General features: G+C 49.5%; 1 protein-coding gene across 3 annotated transcripts in view; it reads left to right on the forward strand.

Annotated features, from left to right (window-relative positions):
* The window catches only part of THADA (THADA armadillo repeat containing), a 323,933-nt gene that overhangs the window by 271,619 nt on the left and 33,638 nt on the right, over nucleotides 1–18,676 (forward strand). For 2 of the 3 annotated variants that reach the window (XM_047782177.1, XM_047782178.1), the window contains exons 35-36: nucleotides 3,347–3,500; nucleotides 6,850–6,981. In XM_047782177.1, the coding sequence (XP_047638133.1) occupies nucleotides 3,347–3,500; nucleotides 6,850–6,981 (286 nt within the window). Of the gene's footprint in view, nucleotides 1–3,346; nucleotides 3,501–6,849; nucleotides 6,982–10,665; nucleotides 10,808–18,676 lie in introns of those variants that run through there. The other variant, XM_047782179.1, reaches the window with a different exon arrangement.

The raw sequence follows: 18,676 nt of genomic DNA on the forward strand, positions 1-18,676 counted from the left end.
CAGATGAACATAGAGGGTATCATACTAAGTGAAGTTAAGTGAGACTGAAAAAGACAAATATTATGTGATATCACATATATGTGATGTCTAAAAAATAATACAGTGAATCTATATCCAAAATGGAAACAGACTCACAGATATAAAAAACAAACTCATGGTTACCAAAGGGGAAAGGAGAGAGGATGGATAAATTAGGAGTTTGGGATTAAAAGATATAAACAACTATACGTAAAATAGAGAAGCCACAAGGATTTAATATAGCACAGGGAACTATATTAAATGTCTTATGACAACCTATAATGGAAAATCTGAAAAAAATATATATACATCTATGTGAATCACTTTGCGATATACCTAAGACTAATATAACATTCTAAATCAACTATGCTCCAATTAAAACAAAACAAAACAAAAAAAAACAGCTTCCTGGGAAGATGCCTTGATGAGACACATATGTACATACGTAGGACGTATGAGAAAGATGCCACCGTCAGAGAATCATTATAGGTAGAAGGCAGGCCGTACCCCAGTCAAATGACCCAAAGACCTTGGTTGCACATCAGCACACTGTGGTAGTGGGGCCAGAACATCACGGGCTCCAGCTCCTTACACTGCAGCAGCGCTGGGAGAGGTACTGGGGATACGAAGATGAACGAGACTGGAGAGCAGTCTAAGGAGAGAAAAGGAGCCTTAGGTCTTTAAATGCCCTGGCGGGGAGGAGGGGATCCAGAGGAGGGGGTGTTTGCAGAGCCGAGGAAGGCTTTGCAGAAGAAATTAAGCTTCCAGAGCCTGAGGCTGAGCATAGAGTAGACCAGAAGGTGATAATTAAGTAGATACAATTCCTTGGGTGTGTCATTCAGAGGCCAAAGCCGGAAGTCACTAGGAAATACAAAAAGCCAAAAAAAGAAAACGGTCATGTGTGTGTGTGTTGGGGAGGATGGGGGGAGAGTTTGTAGGAAGGGAAAGATTTGCTAAAAAACTACAGCCCAGGAGTTCCCAACGTGGCGCAGTGGGAACAAATCTGACTAGTATCCATGAGGATGCAGGTTCGATCTCTGGCCTCGCTCAGTGGGTTAAGGATTCAGCGTTGCCGTGAGCTGTGGTGTAGGTTGCAAATGCAGCTCAGATCTGACATTGTTGTGGTTGTGGCTGTGGCGTAGGCCAGTGGCTATAACTCCTATTTGAACCCTAGCCTGGGGACCTCCATATGCCATAGGTGTGGCCCTAAAAAGACAAAACAAAACAAAACAAAAAAACTACAGCTCAGAGCGGGGAACATAAGTTCTGGGAAAGCAGTCTACAGAGCAGCCTAACAGGTTTGCCAAAAGACAGCGCTCTCATCCAAAACCACTTTTAATCAATTGTCATGTGCATCTCAGAAGCACTGTTTGGTACTTGGATGAAGTGATATTTGAAAAAAATTGAGAGTTTTCATGGGAGAGAAAAATTACCCAAACTGTAGAGAAATACCTATAAGAAGTTGCCAAGAAAACCTGGGTTTTTTTGTGCCTTAAGAGTCAGCAGCTTCCTCCAGGTCTAAGATGCTGATCAGTGTTGTTCCATAGATGCCTTTAAATAATCAGAGGAGCCAGTAATCTCATTTTGAACATTTAAAGAGGCTTAGTTGATAGGAGGAGTAAAACATACTTGGAACAGTAATCCCCTTCCTAGAAAAAGTAAAAAAAGGAGTTTAAGACATAGAAATAACCCAGCCATCAGCTGCTGAATGGGTGAACAAAATATGGTATGTCTATATAGTTGAATATTATTCAGTCAGAAAAAGTAATGAAGCCTGATATATCCCTCAGCATGGATGAACCTTGAAAACATGCCTGAGTGAAAGAAACCAGTCACAAAAGACCACATATTGTATGATTCAGTTTATATGAAATGTTCAGAATAGACAAAGCCATAAAGTCAGAAAGTAGATGAATGGGAGTTCCTGTTGTGGCACAGTGGGCTAAGAACCTGACTAGTATCCATGAGGATGCGGGTTCTCTCCCTGGCCTCACTCAGTGGGTTAAGGATCTGGCGCTGCCGCAAACTGCAGTGTAGGCCGCAGATGTGGTTGGGATCCCATGTTGCTATGGTTGTGGTATAGGCTGGCAGCTGTAACGCCCATTCGACCCCTAGCCTGGGAACTTCCATATGCTGCAGGTGTGGCCCTAAAAAAGGAAAAAAAAGAAAGTAAATGAATGGTTTAGGTCTGGGGGAGAGGGAGCTAACAGGTTGGGGATGATAGCTAGAGAGGGCGGGGCTTCGCTTTTTGATGATGAAAACTTTTTAAAATTGACTATGGTGATTGGTTGTACACCCATTACAGTGAATATCCTAAAAATCATTGAAGTACATATTTAAGTGACTGAATTATATGGTATATGAATTATACCTCAATAAAATTGTTATTGTGACAAAAAAGATAGGGCTTTGATTAAACAATGACGTGAGGATGCTGCTCTAAATGCTGTCACAGACACTCACACGTACAGTGGCTTCAACTAGAAAGAAGCATCCACAGCAGAGAGTGGCCTGACACTTGGGCCCCCGGGCTCTTCTGCCTTGAGCTGCTGTCCCTTAATATGGCTTCCATCAGATGGTCCCAGAGGGTTGTTCCAGCTCCCAGCATCTTGTCCTTGTTCACAACTAGCAGGAAAGAAATCTAGGGACTGCAGGTCATACCTGTTTCCTAATGTAGGACCTGAGAGTGCATAGATATCACTTGGGGGGGGAGGTTTTCCCATGGCCTCCGGAAGTTCCCAGGCCAGAGATCAAACCCACGATATAGCAGTGGCCTGAGCCACAGCAGTGACAATGCTGGATTGTCACTGCACCACCAGAGAACTCCAGATACCACTTTTAATGACACCCCATGGAACTTAATCATATGCTACTCCCCAGTGCAAGGGAGCCTGGGAAATGTAGTCTTTAGCTGAGTACCCGAAGGCCCAGGCAAAAATCTGGGGTTCTGTTACAAAAGACAGAAGTATCTGGTTATTAGAGACAACAGATATCATTTGCTGCCACAGCCTTGCCCCTCAAGTTTTGTCTTTACGGAAGCTATAAAATCCACCAATGTTCTGTTAACCTGAAGTGCATCAGAAAAGACGCAGAGAACTTGCCCTCCAGTTACAGTGGCTCCATATTCCTGAAAGCGAAGTCAGATTTTCTTCCCTGGGCTTGTTCATTTCTCCCTAGTTGGGATGGAAAAGCAACAAATAAACCCACCTTCCTTCCTTCCTGTTGCACTTAGAGCTAACTTGCAGATCCAGGGTGGTGTACGTAGCTCAGCCCTAATTCCATGCCAGCCCATCTTCTGAACTGCAGTGTGTACCCTTTGTGCTTTTAGACTGGGGACTTGGCGGCCCCCACCCTGAAGCAGTGGGTTCAGTTGGTCATCTCTTGCTGTGGAGATCGTCTTCCCACAGAGTCCAGGCTGGCCGCTGCTGAAGTTCTCACCAGCACTGCACCATTTTTCCTCACCAACCCCCGACCCATCCTCGGTAAGTGCGTGGAGAAGGGGCGGGGAGGCGGACGGTCCATCTCACCAAACGCGCTGCCAGCGTGAATAGATGCTCTAGGTTAGGAAAGGGAGCTAAAAGATGGTGGTGTGCCCTGTACCGTTACCTCTTTCACTTTTCACAGATATTCACACACTCAGTTCCTACTCAAATCACTTTTCACCACCAACCTCCTAACTGGCCTCTTTTCTTTCAGTCTTGTCCCCTAAGCGCTCCTTCCTCCTTGTGCTTCCAAAAAACTTCCGTAGTCTTTCTGAAATACAGGTCTGAACATTTCCCTCCACTGCTTAAAGCCTTCGAGTGGGTGCCTCTTGCCTTCAGGATAAATCTAAAGGCTCTTTAGCGTGGCTCATGAGGCCCTTCCTCTCTGTGCCCTGCCCACCTCTCCCTCCTCATCAGCCACCACTCCCCATGCGTCATCAGTGGGGAACAGTTCTCTAAACAAACTGCTGCTTGACTGACTTTTGTTTGTCTTTCAAGACTCAGTCTAACCATCACCTCTTCCAGGAAGCCTGTTGCAGTGAGAAATGAATGGGTCAGTGTGAAGCATGGCCTTGAGGAGGAAGAAAGGCCAGGCTGAAAGGCATTTAGGAAGTAGAATCAACAGGACTTGGTGTTGAGGCTAATATAAAGGGAACATTCAAGGATGGCTTCCCGGCTCTGGCTTAAATTTAAGACTGGAAAGTCTGCTGGTTCCTTTCACTGACATTAGTTCGAAGTTAAGACATCTTTGGAAAATAAAGGTAGAGATATTTGGAAATCAAAGAGATATACAGGTCTAATCATATCCTCCACCTTCATGTCTCTTTCCTCACTGCCACCCCCTGAGCATCACATCAGTGGTGTTCGAGAAAACCAAGCTTTAGGAAGTCTGAAGGAATTGAAAAAGCATAGGGGTTGTTGTTTTGTTTTAACTTAAAAACATTTTTTTTAATTATAGGGTTTTGTTTTAAGCATAGGGTTAAATAAAAGGGAAACCCAAGACCCAAGCCCTGGCCTTGGCCTCTGCTGCCGTCTTACCCTTGTGTTACCGGGCAGGGATTCTCTTCTATCCAATACTAGAAGGCTTTTTTTGCTCTCTTCCGTTTCCAGCCCAGGAGAATAAACCGTGGTCCCTGCATCCAGGGAGCTTTCAGTGTAGTTGTGGAGCAGGGATTTACATAAGAAAGGAAATAATTGCTTTTTTAGATGGTGAGATTCAAATTCTGAGTGTTATCAGAGTTCAGACCAATCAAGCTTCTCGTGTCCCTGGATCCCTCTGAAACAAAGATCTTTGGTATCCTCTTCGATCTTTCTTCTTAAGTGACTTTTAGGCATTTTTTCACATCCAATGGAGGACTGGAAGGGGGCCTGTTACAATTGTGATATAATCATTGGACCCATAGGAATAAGAGCAAAGGTTGATCAACTTCAGTGAAGTTGGGAGTTCCTCTCATGGCGCAGCGGAAACGAATCCGACTAGGAACCGTAAGGCTTCGGATTTGATCCCTGGCCTCACTCAGTGGGTTAAGGATCTGGCATTGCTATGAGCTGTGGTGTAGGTCACAGACACGACTCAGTTCCTGCATTGCTGTGGCTGTGGTGTAGGCTGGCCGCTCTAGCTCCAATTCGACCCCTAGCCTGGGAACCTCCATGTGCCGCGGGTGCGACCCTAAAAAGCAAAAAAACCCCGCCAAACTTGGGTGAAGCTTCTTCGGGGAGGATAATATCAGTCTGCAGCACATTTTCTGGGTGACTTGGGCTGCTCCATCCCCGGCTCACATTGGGCAGACGTGTGTGGAGTAACGTGCAGTTCCTGAGTGAAACTGAGTCCTGAGCAGAAGCCATCGGTTCATCCTGAATTGCTGGAGCTGGTTAGAGCATTACAGGCAGTGAGGAGGAGGTCAGAGCTGGCGGATGGCCATCAAGAACCTGAAAAATAGGTGTGGGACTGAGAGACAGAGGGTAGAGAATTACATGGGGACAAGTCAAGGACAGACCAAAGTCATTTAAGGGGGAAGAAGAAAAGTTGAAATGGACTAAGGGGGACAAGTTGAGGATCATAGGGGTCTAAGAAAATATTAAGAAAGGAAAGTTTGGGAGTTCCTGTCGTGGCACAGTGGTTAACAAATCCGACTAGGAACCATGAAGTTGCGGGTTCGACCCCTGGCCTTGTTCAGTGGGTTAAGGATCCGGCGTTGCTGTGAGCTGTGGTATAGGTCGCAGACGCAGCTCGGATCCCGTGTTGCTGTGGCTCTGGTGTAGGCTGGTGGCTACAGCTCCGATTCGACCCCTAGCCTGGAAACCTCCATATCCCGCGGGAGCAGCCTTAGAAAAGACAAAAAGAAAAAAGAAAGGAAATTTTGAAACCCTAGAGATCGAGTAGAATGAATAGATTCTGAAAGACCGAGTAAAAATTAAAGCCAAATTTATAACAGACAGGGGAGCACAAACCCCAGCAGGAGCCAGGCTGTTCTTAGTATGACTGAAGCGTTGGTGGCTGTTATCAGTTCTCTGTGGATGGATGAGGGAGCAGGGAGGCTCAGGAGGGTTCTCAGGATGGGCTCAGTTCCTCTTCAGAAGACGAGGGTTGATGCGTGATGGTCTTCCATGACGACCCACCCACCGCCCCAGAGACAGCCCGTGTCCTTTCTTGAACCCTGCCCCCTCCCTCCCCTCACCCGGTCTGCCTCTGGGGTCCTTCCTGTGGTGGGTCCCAGCCCTGCCTGCTCCTTGCCTCGTGTTCTCACCTTGATGTCCCCCTCATTTGCTCAGGGGCAGACTCTATTCCTCTTCCGCGGTCCCCAGCAGCACCAAACACAGGGACTCGGCAGGCTCCCTGCCCCGGGAAACATCGGTCAGATCGTGGACCCCATGTAGACGTGGCCCAGGCCAGTGCCTTTATTGTGGTTCTTGGCTTTATTTTCAGTTCCTGTCCCCCCAAAGCAAAATCTTGATTGAAACTTTGCTTTCAGAATTTATAAGCTCACACAGCCACTCAAATCAACACTGGGCTGGTTTCCCAGAGCACTCTTGATGCATAAAGTTTCATTCCTGAGAAGCATGAGTCATTGTGGACAGCTGGGCCTTAGTCAGCCAGGCCATACCTTCTAGGCAGCCTTGCCTAAGTCTGGTTGCCTCCAGAAGCCTTTCGACTCAAAAGGGTGTTTCCAAACCTTCCCCCTTGGGGCCCCTCTCTTCCAGCGTGTGTCTAACTCTCAGGTCTCCCTTTCTTGCAATACCCACCAAAAAAGGAGTAACTGTTGCTCATTAAATACTGGATTTGAAGCAGTGTTTGTACCCGCTTGTAAATCGCATCCTAGGTGATTCAGATTCTTTTGGGCCTTCTTAGGACTGCAGGATACACTTGCCCTCTGGAGATGTGTCCTCACCCTCCTGCAGAGTGAGGAGCAAGTCATCCGAGATGCAGCCACGGAAACCGTGATGACCGCCGTGTCCCAGGAAAACACCTGCCTGTCAACAGGTACCTCATTTTCATCCGTTGATGCCTTGTTGCTCTTGGACAGAGATTGGCACACATTTTCTGTAAAGGGCCAGGGAGTGAACATTTTAGGCTTAATTGGTCACTTGGTCTGTTCCAACTCTGCCATTTTAATGGGAAAGCAGCCATAAACAGGAGGTAAACAAGCAGACCTGACAGTGTTCCCCTAAAACTTTATTTACAAAAGCAGGCGGATATCCAGATTTGACCTGCTAGCCAATGTCCAACCCCTGTTCTAGATTTTCATAGAGAAAAATTGCTTTCAAAGGTAAAACTCTAATAAGTTGTGCCATTTGTTAGTTACATTGCCATCCTTTTCAAATAAGGCCGAGTCTTGATTATCTGTGTGGCTACACAATGCAGGAGTCATAGATCCATTGTTTTGTTCCCCTGCGAGTTTCTACACGTGACAGAAACAGTTGAATATAAGTCAAGTTTCTCCTTTGTGCCTTGGCCCCTCGCTCGGTGGCGATGTTAACCCAGGAGGCGAGTGGAAAGAGGAGCAGCCCAGCGGGGGTGTCCTGAGCTCAGAGCCACTCAGCCCATGATGTGAGCCGTTACAGCCCTGGGCCTCGGTTATGTGTATGTGGTTGCAAAGGGTGAGGGAGACAAAGGCACCTCCTGGCTGCAAGTGGAAATGGGCTGCTGTAGGGAGGGGGCTCAGTGGAGCAGAAGCAAGGTCACACCTCTGGACAAATGGCCATCTGGGAGGGTGACGTGCATTCCCTGTACTTGGGGCCAGGTGTCACCAAAGATCTCCAGGTCAGCCATCCCCCAGACAAGTCAGAACACCATTTTTGTTTGACTGGTTGGTTTTTTTGGTTTTTTGCTTTTTAGGGCCACACCTATGGTGTATGGAGGTTCCCAGGCTAGGGGTCTAATTAGACCTACAGCCATCAGCCTATGCAACAGCCACAGCAACACCAGATCAGAGCCTACACCACAGCTCATGGCAACACTGAATCCTCAACCCACTGAGCGAGGCCAGGGGTTGAACCCGCAACCTCATGGTTCCTAGTCGGATTCGTTTCTGCTGCACCACGATGAGAACTCCAAGAACACCATTTTGAGACAAGCAGTCACGGGCTGAGCTAAGAAGTCCACCCGAATGGACAGCAGAAGGGACGGGGAAGAGCCAGACAGTGTCTGTAACTGACTCAGTGCCTCTTTTCCCCATGGCTGGGGCCGTGGGCCTGCAAGGTCCTGGAATGTGTGAGCTTCCCTGTACCTGCGTCCTCTGCTGCCATGGGCTGGGTACGTTTCTCTGCATGTATGTGGGGGAGGCTGGTTTCAATAATCTCCCGGGGATGCTGCCCCAGAACAGGTGTAGCCAGGGTCAGCTTTGCCTCTCAGCAGGAAAGCATTCAGATTGGCACTGCGAGTGGTGGACAGGCAGCCTCCTCCCCACCCTGTCCCAGGCTGTCAGAGCGCCTCAGACCTGAGGTTCTGCCATGAGTGATTCATCCCTTTTTTCAGTTGTGTATTTTCCTTGGAAGGATGCACAGAGCACCCAGCAAGTGCTCAGTATGCATTTGGTGGGATATAACACTAGATTTCTACTGGGACCTCTACCAAAGACAAGAAAGATCATTTCATGGTGGAATTCATAAGTGGACTTCTTCCCTGCTAAACTTTAGTTTTTACCCTACTACTTTTATTTCACTTTTTTTGTCTTTTTTTTTTTTTTTTTTGGTCTTTTTGGGCTGCACTCACAGCATATGGAAGTTCCCAGGCTAGGGGCCTAATTGGACTTACAGCCGCCAGCCTACACCAGAGCCTCAGCAACACCAGATCCAAGCTGCGTCTGCGACCTACACCACAGCTCACAGCAATGCTGGATCCTTAACCCACTGAGCCAGGCCAGGGATCGAACCTGCAACCTCATGATTCCTAGTCAGATTCTTTTCCACTGTGCCACGATGGGAACTCCCTACTACTTTTATTTCTTTCAGAATTTTTCCAAGTTCATTTATAGTAAAGAACATTACCATGTTCTCCCTCCTCCTGGTTTGAATTTTTTCTTAAGAAATAGAAGTCAAAGGAGTTCCCGTTGTGGCGCAGCGGAAGGAAATCCAACTAGGAACCATGAGGCTGCAGGTTCGCTCCCTGGCCTCGCTCAGTGGGTTAAGGATCCGGCGTTGCTATGGCTGTGGTGTAGGCTGGCAGCTGTAGCTCCAATTAGACCCCTAGCCTGGGAATCTCCATATGCCGTGGGTTTGGTCCTAAAAAGCAAAAAGAAAAGAAAGAAGTAGAAATCAAAGAGTTCCCTAATGGCTCAGCCAGTTAAGGATCTGGCATTGTCACTGCTGAGGCTCGGGTTGCTGATTTAGCTAGAGTTTGATCCCTGGCCTGAGAACTTCCATGTGCCATGGGCACAGCCATAAAAGGAAGGAAGGGAGAGAGGAAGGAAGGAAGATCAGAATTGAGTGCCTTTTGTGTGTAAAATTCCATGAGTGAAAGCCTCAGGGCATAATTGATGTAAAAGCCTACTTGTCTATCTTTCTATTCCCCACCTTGGTCTGCAAAAGATTTGAAGTGTGAGAAAGACAAGAATTCTGTAATAGCTAAATGTATTCTGTTACCTTGGACCAGATCCTGTACTGGAGGGGTGAAAAGCCATACGGGAAATTATTAGAATAGCTGACAACATTGAAATGTTGTTTGTAGATTAAAATCAATATTAAATTTCCTGAATTTGATAACTGAACTGTGGTTTTGTAAGAGAATATTTTTATTCTTAGGAAATACTCAACTGAAATATGAAGGGGGAAAGAGCCACAGTGCCTGTAATTTACTCTCAAATGGTTCAGAAAAAAAAAACTATATGCACATATAAATAGTAAACATGGGGAGTTCCCCTCATGGCTTAGCAGAAACAAATCCAACAAGTATCCATGAGGACACAGGTTCGATCCTTGGCCCCACTCAGTGGGTTAAGAATCCAGCGTTGCCATGAGCTGTGGTGTAGGTTGCAGGCTTGGCCAGATCCCACATTGCTGTGGCTGTGGTGTAGGCTGCGGGGCTACAGCTCCAATTCAACCCCTACCCTGGGAACCTCCATATGCCGCGGGTGTAGCCCTAAAAAGACAAAATAAATAAATAAATAGTAAACACAGACGTTCCCTGGTGGCTCATCAGGTTAAGGATCCGGCGAAGTCATTGCTATGACTCAGGTCACGCCTGTGGTGCAGGTTCAATTCCTGGCCCAGACACTTCTGCATGTCGTGAGCACAGCCAGAAAAAATAGTAAACACAGGTCGTTGCTATACTTGCCTCTTTTCTGTATGTTTAAAATTATTTCAAAAGAAAGTGCTTTTTAAAAAATCCAATTCCACAAAAAGAAGACTAACACAGTAGATGGTGATAGACCACCTGGCTGGTTTATCCTCTCCCCTCTCCCCAGTGTGATTCCTTTCCCTGAAATTATATGAAACCATTCTTGCACTCCCCCCACTTTATAACTCATTCTGAGTGAATTTTTGCATAGAAAAATCAAAGTCAAGCCAGACTCCTAAAATTCAAAGATCTCAGCAGCCTGGCGTCACTTTGTGGGGACACTCGTTCAGCACGTCCCCGTGTGTTCTCTGTTCCTTCTGATAGCAACAGAGAACCTCCGTAATGCAACGTCATTGACTTAAGCAAAAAATACACATCTTTCCGCTTTAGACTGAAAAGCAGCTGAGGACTGAGCGTCACCCCTGATTTTTCGCTTTAGTCAGACAAGTTTAGCAGCTGATTCATCAGAACAATAGTGTCTTGTTTTGACTTCTCTCAAGGACACCATGCAGCTGATGGTGAGTCTTCACATTCCTTGAGCGCACATCGCTTTTGTAACATACCCCACTAATGGTTTGCTCTTTGGTGTTCCAAGTTCATTATGACTACTGAGTCTTGCATACCTTGAAAATACGTGTCATTAATTTTGCCCCCAAGTCAGTGGTTTAATAAGTGCTGCAGTACAATGATATTATTAAATTATGTTCATATTCAATGTCTTCTTTGAGAAGGCTAAATATTGTTAAATTAATTCTTACTTTTCCCCTTCAGAAAGAAATTAAACATGAGGACGCCTTGCCTCTGAGATCTAATCCTATAAACGAGGTCTAGATGGGAAAAGAAAGGGCTTTGCACTCATACTAATAGCCTACTGGGGAGATGGGGAAGTTAGAAGTGCATTTTTTTAATATGCATTTATTTATTTTCACCTTTGTTTATTCTTTCTTGGGAGGGCGCTGTGCCCATAGCATGCACAAATCCTTAGGGCAGGGATTGAACCCACACTTTAGCAGTGACATGGGCTACTGCAGTGATAATGCCAGATCGGTCACCCACTGAGTCACATGGGAATTCCCTTGGCCTGCATTTTGGTTGTGGGGTCTCGGGAGTTCCTGAGAGTGGAGCTGGCCAAAAGGGCAGGGCAAATGGCACACGAATGAGAGCATTTCAACATGGAAGGAAAAGCCAGAGCCAAGCTTGGAGTCGGGGGTAGCTCAGGAGCTGACTAGGCAGCAGCAAGTGGACTTGTGTGGCCAGAACACAGGCTGAGGCCAGGGGAGCAGGATGGGAGACAGAGCTAGAAAGGCAGATGCCAGACCTGGATGGCTTTGAGTCCCAAGCCAAGGACCTCCTCCTGTAGGCGAAGGGAGGCTGGAAAAGGTTTCAGACAGAGGGGTAGTGTTGCCAGGGACGTGGATGTGAGGGGATCTTTCTGGCAGCCCAGTGAGATGGCTCAGAGCTGGGGGCAAGTCAGCTAGGAGCTGGGAGCGCCCTCAGGCGCTGCTATCAGCAGTGATAGAATGGAGAGAGTGTACACTCAGGAGGATGTGGGGGTTTGGGGAGCTGGTGCTTGTGGGAGGTGGGAGAGGCAGGAAGGCAGAGATGACTTCAGGGTTTCAAATCTATGAGGTGTCCAGGCGAAGCACCTGGACGTGCCTCTGGCACTGACTGCACGGTCAGGCTATCATGTTCTGGGAAGGGAAAGTGCCAGGAATGGGGAAAGGCCCTGAGAGGCCACAAGTCACTGTGGTCTGGGACAGAGTATTCCTGAGGCCTTGGGGAGATCCGCACTTAAAAGTGAGAGGGCAAAGGGGGCCCTTTATTTGCTGGAGGAACAGAGTGAGCCCTGCGGCTCTGGCCTGCCCTCTCCAGCACCCCATGCAGCTCTGCTGGGCACCCCCCCCCCCCCGCACTCCTTAGCAGGGCAGCAGCTGTGCCCATAGCACCAGCTAGAAACCACCCAAAAAGAGGCAACCGTGCAACCAGCCGCGCTGCCCATCACTGGCGTTAGGTTGAGATTTGTGGTGGAAATTTGTTCCTGATTCTGCAAGGCCCAGGGTTAAATAAGTCCGTGTTCAGAGAGCCCTCGAGAGGATGGATTTGTCCTTCATCCTTTTGGTTGAACTTCACCCTTGAGTTCCCCTGCTGTCCTCCTGCATGTGCTTCACCCACATAGTCACCTGGAAGGTGGCACCCAGCCTCTTCACAGCCTCTGAGCACCTCCCGAGGCCCCCCCAGCTGGGGGAGCTTGAGGAAGGCCCCGCCCCCTTCCCTTCCCACTCCTCCAGCCAGTTGCAGAGAAACGGCACATCTCGGACTCAAGAGGTGGGGATGGGAGTCGGGGCAACTAGGAAGAGAACGTGTACAGGCAGCACTCCAGGTGGGGCTCCACCGCCCTCCTGCCCCTGCTGTCTGGCGACCCCCAGCCGTGAAATGCTCTGGAAAGAGCTCTCGGTCAAGAGCAGGAGACCCCAAGGCTGAAGTCCTTCCAAGCAGCTCGACTTCCTCCTAGGCCTGCCTTACACACTCATGTGCCAGGATTTCACAACCACGCGCATTTAAACGAGGGCTTCCACGTGAGGCCAAAAATCCCAAGCTGGGCAATGTTTAAGTGTAAATCACGAGATTTGGGCGATTCTCAAGTGAGGCAGACAGCGAGCGCTGTGGGGAAAGCAAAGGGGCACCTGTGAAGGTACAAACATTAACAGCTGCTGTAGGAGGAGAACAGAAAACCAAAACCAACCCAGAGTAATAGAAGATGCCAGAATTCAGCAAGTGGGGGTTACCCCTTCGCCTTTCTTTTCCGCGGAGCCCTTTGTCGCTGAGAGAGGGTCTGACGTCATCTACTAGCTTAGACTGGAGGCCTCGGGCACAAGAGGACGGATGGCACAGGCCTGAGGGGTCCCTCAAAGATGACGAGATGTGGAGGCCCGAGGGTGGAACCCTACACGCTCACCCTTCCTCCCCATCTCGTGGGAGGGGCTGGGGCTGGGGCGGAGGCGGGTGGGGGGTGGCCTTCTGGAGCCCCTTCCCGGCTCCCTGCCCCCTCCGCTGCGAGCTCCCCACCCCTCCTCTTCAGCCAGGGTTTGCGCCTGATTCCGATGGCCTCCTCTGTCTGTTTCCGTTTATTAGATTTAAAAAAATGTTTCTGAGACCCAACAGTCGCTTTAGTTGGTGCAGGATAAGAAAGAGAAGCCAGTTAACAAGAAATGTTAAAAGGCTCTAGGAGTTCCCGTTGTGGCTCAGCGGTAGCGAACCCGACTGGTATGCATGAGGATGCAGGTTCGATCCTTGGCCTCACTCAGCGGGTCAAGGATCCAGCGTTGCCGTGAGCTGTGGTGTGGGTCCCAGACACGGCTCGGATCCCACGTTGCTGTGGCTGTGGTGTAGGCCGGCGGCAGCGGCAGCTCTGATTAGACTCCTAGCCTGGGAACCTCCATATGCTACAGGAGCAGCCCTAAAAAGACAAAAAGGAAAAAAAGAGGCTCCAGATGAAATACATTGTCAGTGTTTAGGTTCAAGAAGGATGACTTCTTATTAGAAACTTTTTTTTAGCTATAATCAACATAAAAGTCAGAAACTGACTTATGAAGAGAATGTAAAAGACTTAAGAGAAAGATTCAGTGGGACAGAGAAGCGAGTACACGTGTCCTCACGCACTGAGTGATGGGTGCTCTTCTCCTTGGAGCACTGGCAGTAAGGAGTTCCCATCGCTCCCACCCACCACACCCCTCACCCTCAGAAAATTGTAAAACTTCTGCTCGTTCTGCCAAATATAAATGTTTAATGGTGACACAAAGTCCCACCTTCTCTACAATACCTCCTCCCTCTAAGACCTCCTCTTTGAAATCCTACAGACCTTTGGTTATACATAGCACTGGGTTTTCTATTTCTTTCTTTCTTTTTTTTTTTTCGGTCTTTTGTCTTTTTAGCACCCCCCCCCCCCCACGGCATATGGAGGTTCCCAGGCTAGGGGTCCAATGGAAGCTACAGCTGCCGGCCTACACCACAGCCACAGCAACACCAGATCCAAGCCACATCTGCAACCTACACCACAGCTCATAGTAATGCCAGATCCTTAACCCACTGAGTGAGGCCAGGGATCAAACCCACAACCTCATGGTTCCTAGTGGGATTCGTTTCCGCTGCGCCACGACAGGGACTCCAACCCTGGGTTTTCTACTCTGTTATTTTTCTCTTCCATATAGTTTATTTACTTTTATATTCCCAAGAAGCCCATGAGCTTTGAGATTATCTTCTGTGAGGTACACAGTGGGTGCTCAATTGGTGTTGATGGGCTGATCTTCCACAACAGTAGTAACTGTCTGGACGGTCCCGAGTTCCCTAAGGAGATGAGGTGCCCTTTGAAGCAAGAAAGCTCCCAAACAGGCCCAACGGATGGAGTCTCTCTGCTAGAACTGGCCCGAGGGCCAGTGGTATTCATTGCTCCTGACAAGCTGGAGAGGCAGGCGGTCCTTCTGAGTGACTCACCGTCTGGGGCTTGTGGGACAAGAGCTGGCAGCCCCGCCGCACTCTCTGGCCCTTCCTTCCGCACTCCTGCCTCTCAGGCCTGAGTCTCACAGCAGGGCCAGGGAGCCAGCCTGGGCCGCAGGTGGTGGCCCCCGGTTAGCCAGGAACACCATGGGAGCCTTGGGGCTCAGGCTCTGGAATAATGACGGAGCTTAGCAGAGGGGCAGAAAGTGGAAGCAGGATCGGGGTGTAAAATAAATGAGACTCAGAGGTTAGAGAACCAAAGGGCAGGAGACCCGTGGCATCGTGGGGCTAAGTTGAAACAGTCGTATAGGAGTTCTCATCGTGGCACAGTGGTTAACAAATCCGACTAGGAACCATGAGGTTACGGGTTCGAACCCTGGCCTCGCTCAGTGGGTTATGGATCCGGTGTTGCCGTGAGCTGTGGTGTAGGTCGCAGATGTGGCTCGGCTCTGGTGTAGGCTCCGATTGGACCTCTAGCCTGGGAACTTCCATTTGCCGCAGGTGCGGCCCTAGAAAAGACAAAAAAGACCAAAAAAAGAAAGAAAGAATCCGGGGCAAGGTGAAGAAGCCAAGAGCCAACGCCTGGTCAGTTTCCCCAGGATATTTTCCTCCCCCCGCACATCTCACCCTTCGCACACAGACACACACCCGCCCCATTGTCACCACACTGTGTCCGAGGGACAGCATGAGAGCATGAACACAGCTCAGAGGCTCCAGCCCTTGAGCAGGCAGGGAGGGAGGGCGGGTCACCGTGACATTACACAGTGGCTCCACGGTGACTGCCTGGTCAGCAAAGCCCCAGGCCTGTGGGGCTTCGTGCTGAGTCACAGACCAGACGGTTCTGCCCCCGGAACCTCTAGAGCTGCCCACCGAGCCCTCCTGCCCCCCAGCCATGTGCCCAGCGGGCAGCCCTGCACTTTCCCAGTTCCTGCAGGTTGACAGGCTCAGGTCCTGCCAGGGTGGCTTCCCTCTGCCTTCCAGGAGCTTCCTTCCTAATCGACACAGGTACCCTGTCTCTGGAGTGTCTTCTCTGCTCTGAGGTACCAGAGCCTGGGCCCAGCTTCCATTTCAGACAGACGTTATGCTCCCTGGGTGTCATCTCCTACGTTTGTACCACGTACCCTTTTTGGAGAAGAGTGACCAGCACACCAGAATGTCCCCCCATGCCTGCTTCCAAGCCTGACCTAAATGTCCCTGGGGCCAAGCCAGACTTATTTGCCTCTCTCGTTTCTTCGTGCCTATTTTTGAATTCTAAATTGTTTTCTCACTCCTATCACTCCTACCTAGATAAACCACAGCTTTTCCTTTTACTATTTAAGTAGGAGGCAAAAAGTGATGCTGGCGTTGCTGCATATTCATTCATTAATTCAGCAGATATTTTCGGAGCACCTGTCCACAAGGCTTGTTTCACGTGCTAGTCCAGGCCCCCCGGCATCTCTCACCTGCACGTCTGTGAAAACCTCTAGCCTGGTCTTTCTGCCTCTGCTCTTATCTGCCTGCAAGCTACTGTCCCTGTGGCCTTCGGAGGGCCCTTCTTAGGGACAAGGACGGATGATGTGGCTCTCCGGCCCAGAACCCTCCCTTGGCTTCCCTCCTTTCCCAGAATAAAACCCCACTCCCGCAGTAACAAACAGAAGGCCTCCTGACCCCCCCACCACCTCTCTCTCCACCTCATCCCCTGCGCCGCCGTCTCCTTCCCTCTCTCCTCTGCAGCCTTCTGTGAGGTGCCCCACCTCGCTGAGCCCATTGCAGCCTCGGGGTCTTTGCACTAGCTGGACCCGGGGCTAAATGGTCTCCCCTGGTCTCACGTGGCTGACTCCCTCTTGGCATTTCAGTCTCAGCTTCAGCGTCCTGTCCACAGAGACACCTTGAACACTCAGTTAGTTTAGAGTATATGGTACTTGCTCCATCTTTTGCTAGTACTTCACCCTGCTGGTTAAATTCTCCACAGAGTCCTCTGATTATCTGATATTGTACTATTTACCTCCCTCACCAGATGAAAAATTCCAGGGATGCAGGATTTTTGTCTGCTTTACGTGTTCCTGTATCCCCAGAACCTGGTACATGATTGATGCTCAACAAAAACCCCTATGGGATGATGAGTTGAAGGTAGGAAGGGGTGAACGTGTCACAGTAGCTAAGCCAAGTAGAGGTAGAGTTTCTAGAAATGCCCCCAGGGAGTGGAGCTATGTGGATTCTCTCTGGTGAAATTGCCCTGACACGGTGGATCCTTGGTATGGTGGTTTAAATCCGCACCCTTAGGCCACCTGGTTGACCTTAATTCAACCAGGAACCCATTGATCCTCTGCTTAGGTAAGGCCACAGTGGTGGGTCCTGGACCATTCCTACCTTTCCCTCCTATTCCGTCCTGTCCCTGCTGGGTGGGTTTTTTTTCTTTTTTCTGCCATTTCTTGGGCTGCTCCCGTGGCATATGGAGGTTCCCAGGCTAGGGGTTGAATTGGAGCTATTGCTGCCAGCCTACACCAGAGCCACAGCAACTCGAAATCCGAGCCGTGTCTGCGACCTACACCACAGCTCACGGCAACGCCGGATCCTTAACCCACTGAGCAAGGCCAGGGATCGAACCCGCAACGTCATGGTTCTTATTCAGATTCGTTAACCACTGAGCCTGGGTGGGATTTCTTGAGCAAGAGTTTCATCCATGGGGGCTCTGGGGTCTAGCATGGGGCTGGCCCGGGAGGCGCCCAGATAAGGAAGACCTTTCAGTTCATCATCAGGCCCTGGTCAGGGGGTTGGGACCAGTGCCGACTGAATCATCTAGAAGCCGCAGCTCTGAGAATGGAGGCCCCTTCCTCCCGGGCCCTTGTCCAGCTGTCTCTTACCCACTCTGTGTAGCCTGGGGTGGGAGGGGGGCAGTGAACCTTTCCCTCTGGAGGCCCCTACTTTCATTTACCTCTTTTGGTCCTCGCAGCCACTCTATCAGATATTGTACTACCTCCTCCATTTTAAAGGTGGGTACCCTGAAATTCAGACTTGGAGTCATGGAGCTCAGGGCCCTGTGGTGACAAAACCTTTGCACTTTGATGCCCCTTCTAGGACAGGAAAAGGGCTTCAAACCCAGCCTCTAGGTCTGGAACCAAAGAGTTAACAAAAAGGACATTGAAGATCTAAATTCACTGCTCTGCTTAAAAGGAAGACAAGAGAATCATGACCCAGGAAAATGGGCTGGGGACCCAAGAGCCCAGACGCATAGAGCTTATCCCAAGGAAGGCAACAGGAACTGAGATGGCCAGGGTGCCTGCAGGAGGCCCTTTGTGAAGGTTCAGTATATCCCCCTTTTCCAGTCCTCCCTAGAGAAGGGAAATCACACAACCCGGGGTTTTATTTTTATTTATTTATTTGGGGGCCTTTTAGGGCCACACCTACAGCATATGGAAGTCCCCAGGCTAGGGGTCTAATCAGAGCTATAGCCACCGGCCTACACTACAGCCACCGCAACGCAGGATCCAAGCCTCATCTGCAACCTATGCCACAGCTCACGGCAACGCCAGATCCTTAACCCACTGAGCGAGGCCAGGGGCCGAACTCACATCCTCATGGGTACTCGTCGGCCTTGTTACTGCTGAGCCACGACAGGAACTCCAACCTGAGGTTTTAGAGCTTCTACTTTACAGACAGGGAACAGAAGCTCAGGAAAGGTAAATGATTTTTACCTTTTTAAGATGTCACATAATGAGGGAGGGAATGTGGCCTAAAACACAGACCCCCTGAGACAGACCAGCACTGCTCTCTGCTGCACCCCAGGCCTTGGTTTATGGAAAAGAAGTGACGGAAATGTCGTAGGCTGACCGCTGAGAATAATCCTGACGCTTCAGTTGGTGAGACCAGTGCTGGGGGCGAGGCAGGGGAAAAGGAAGCTTCCTCCGAAGGCCTGGAGGAACTCCAG

This window comes from Phacochoerus africanus, chromosome 5, assembly GCF_016906955.1.
Source record: "Phacochoerus africanus isolate WHEZ1 chromosome 5, ROS_Pafr_v1, whole genome shotgun sequence".
NCBI classification, from domain to species: Eukaryota; Metazoa; Chordata; class Mammalia; order Artiodactyla; family Suidae; genus Phacochoerus; species Phacochoerus africanus.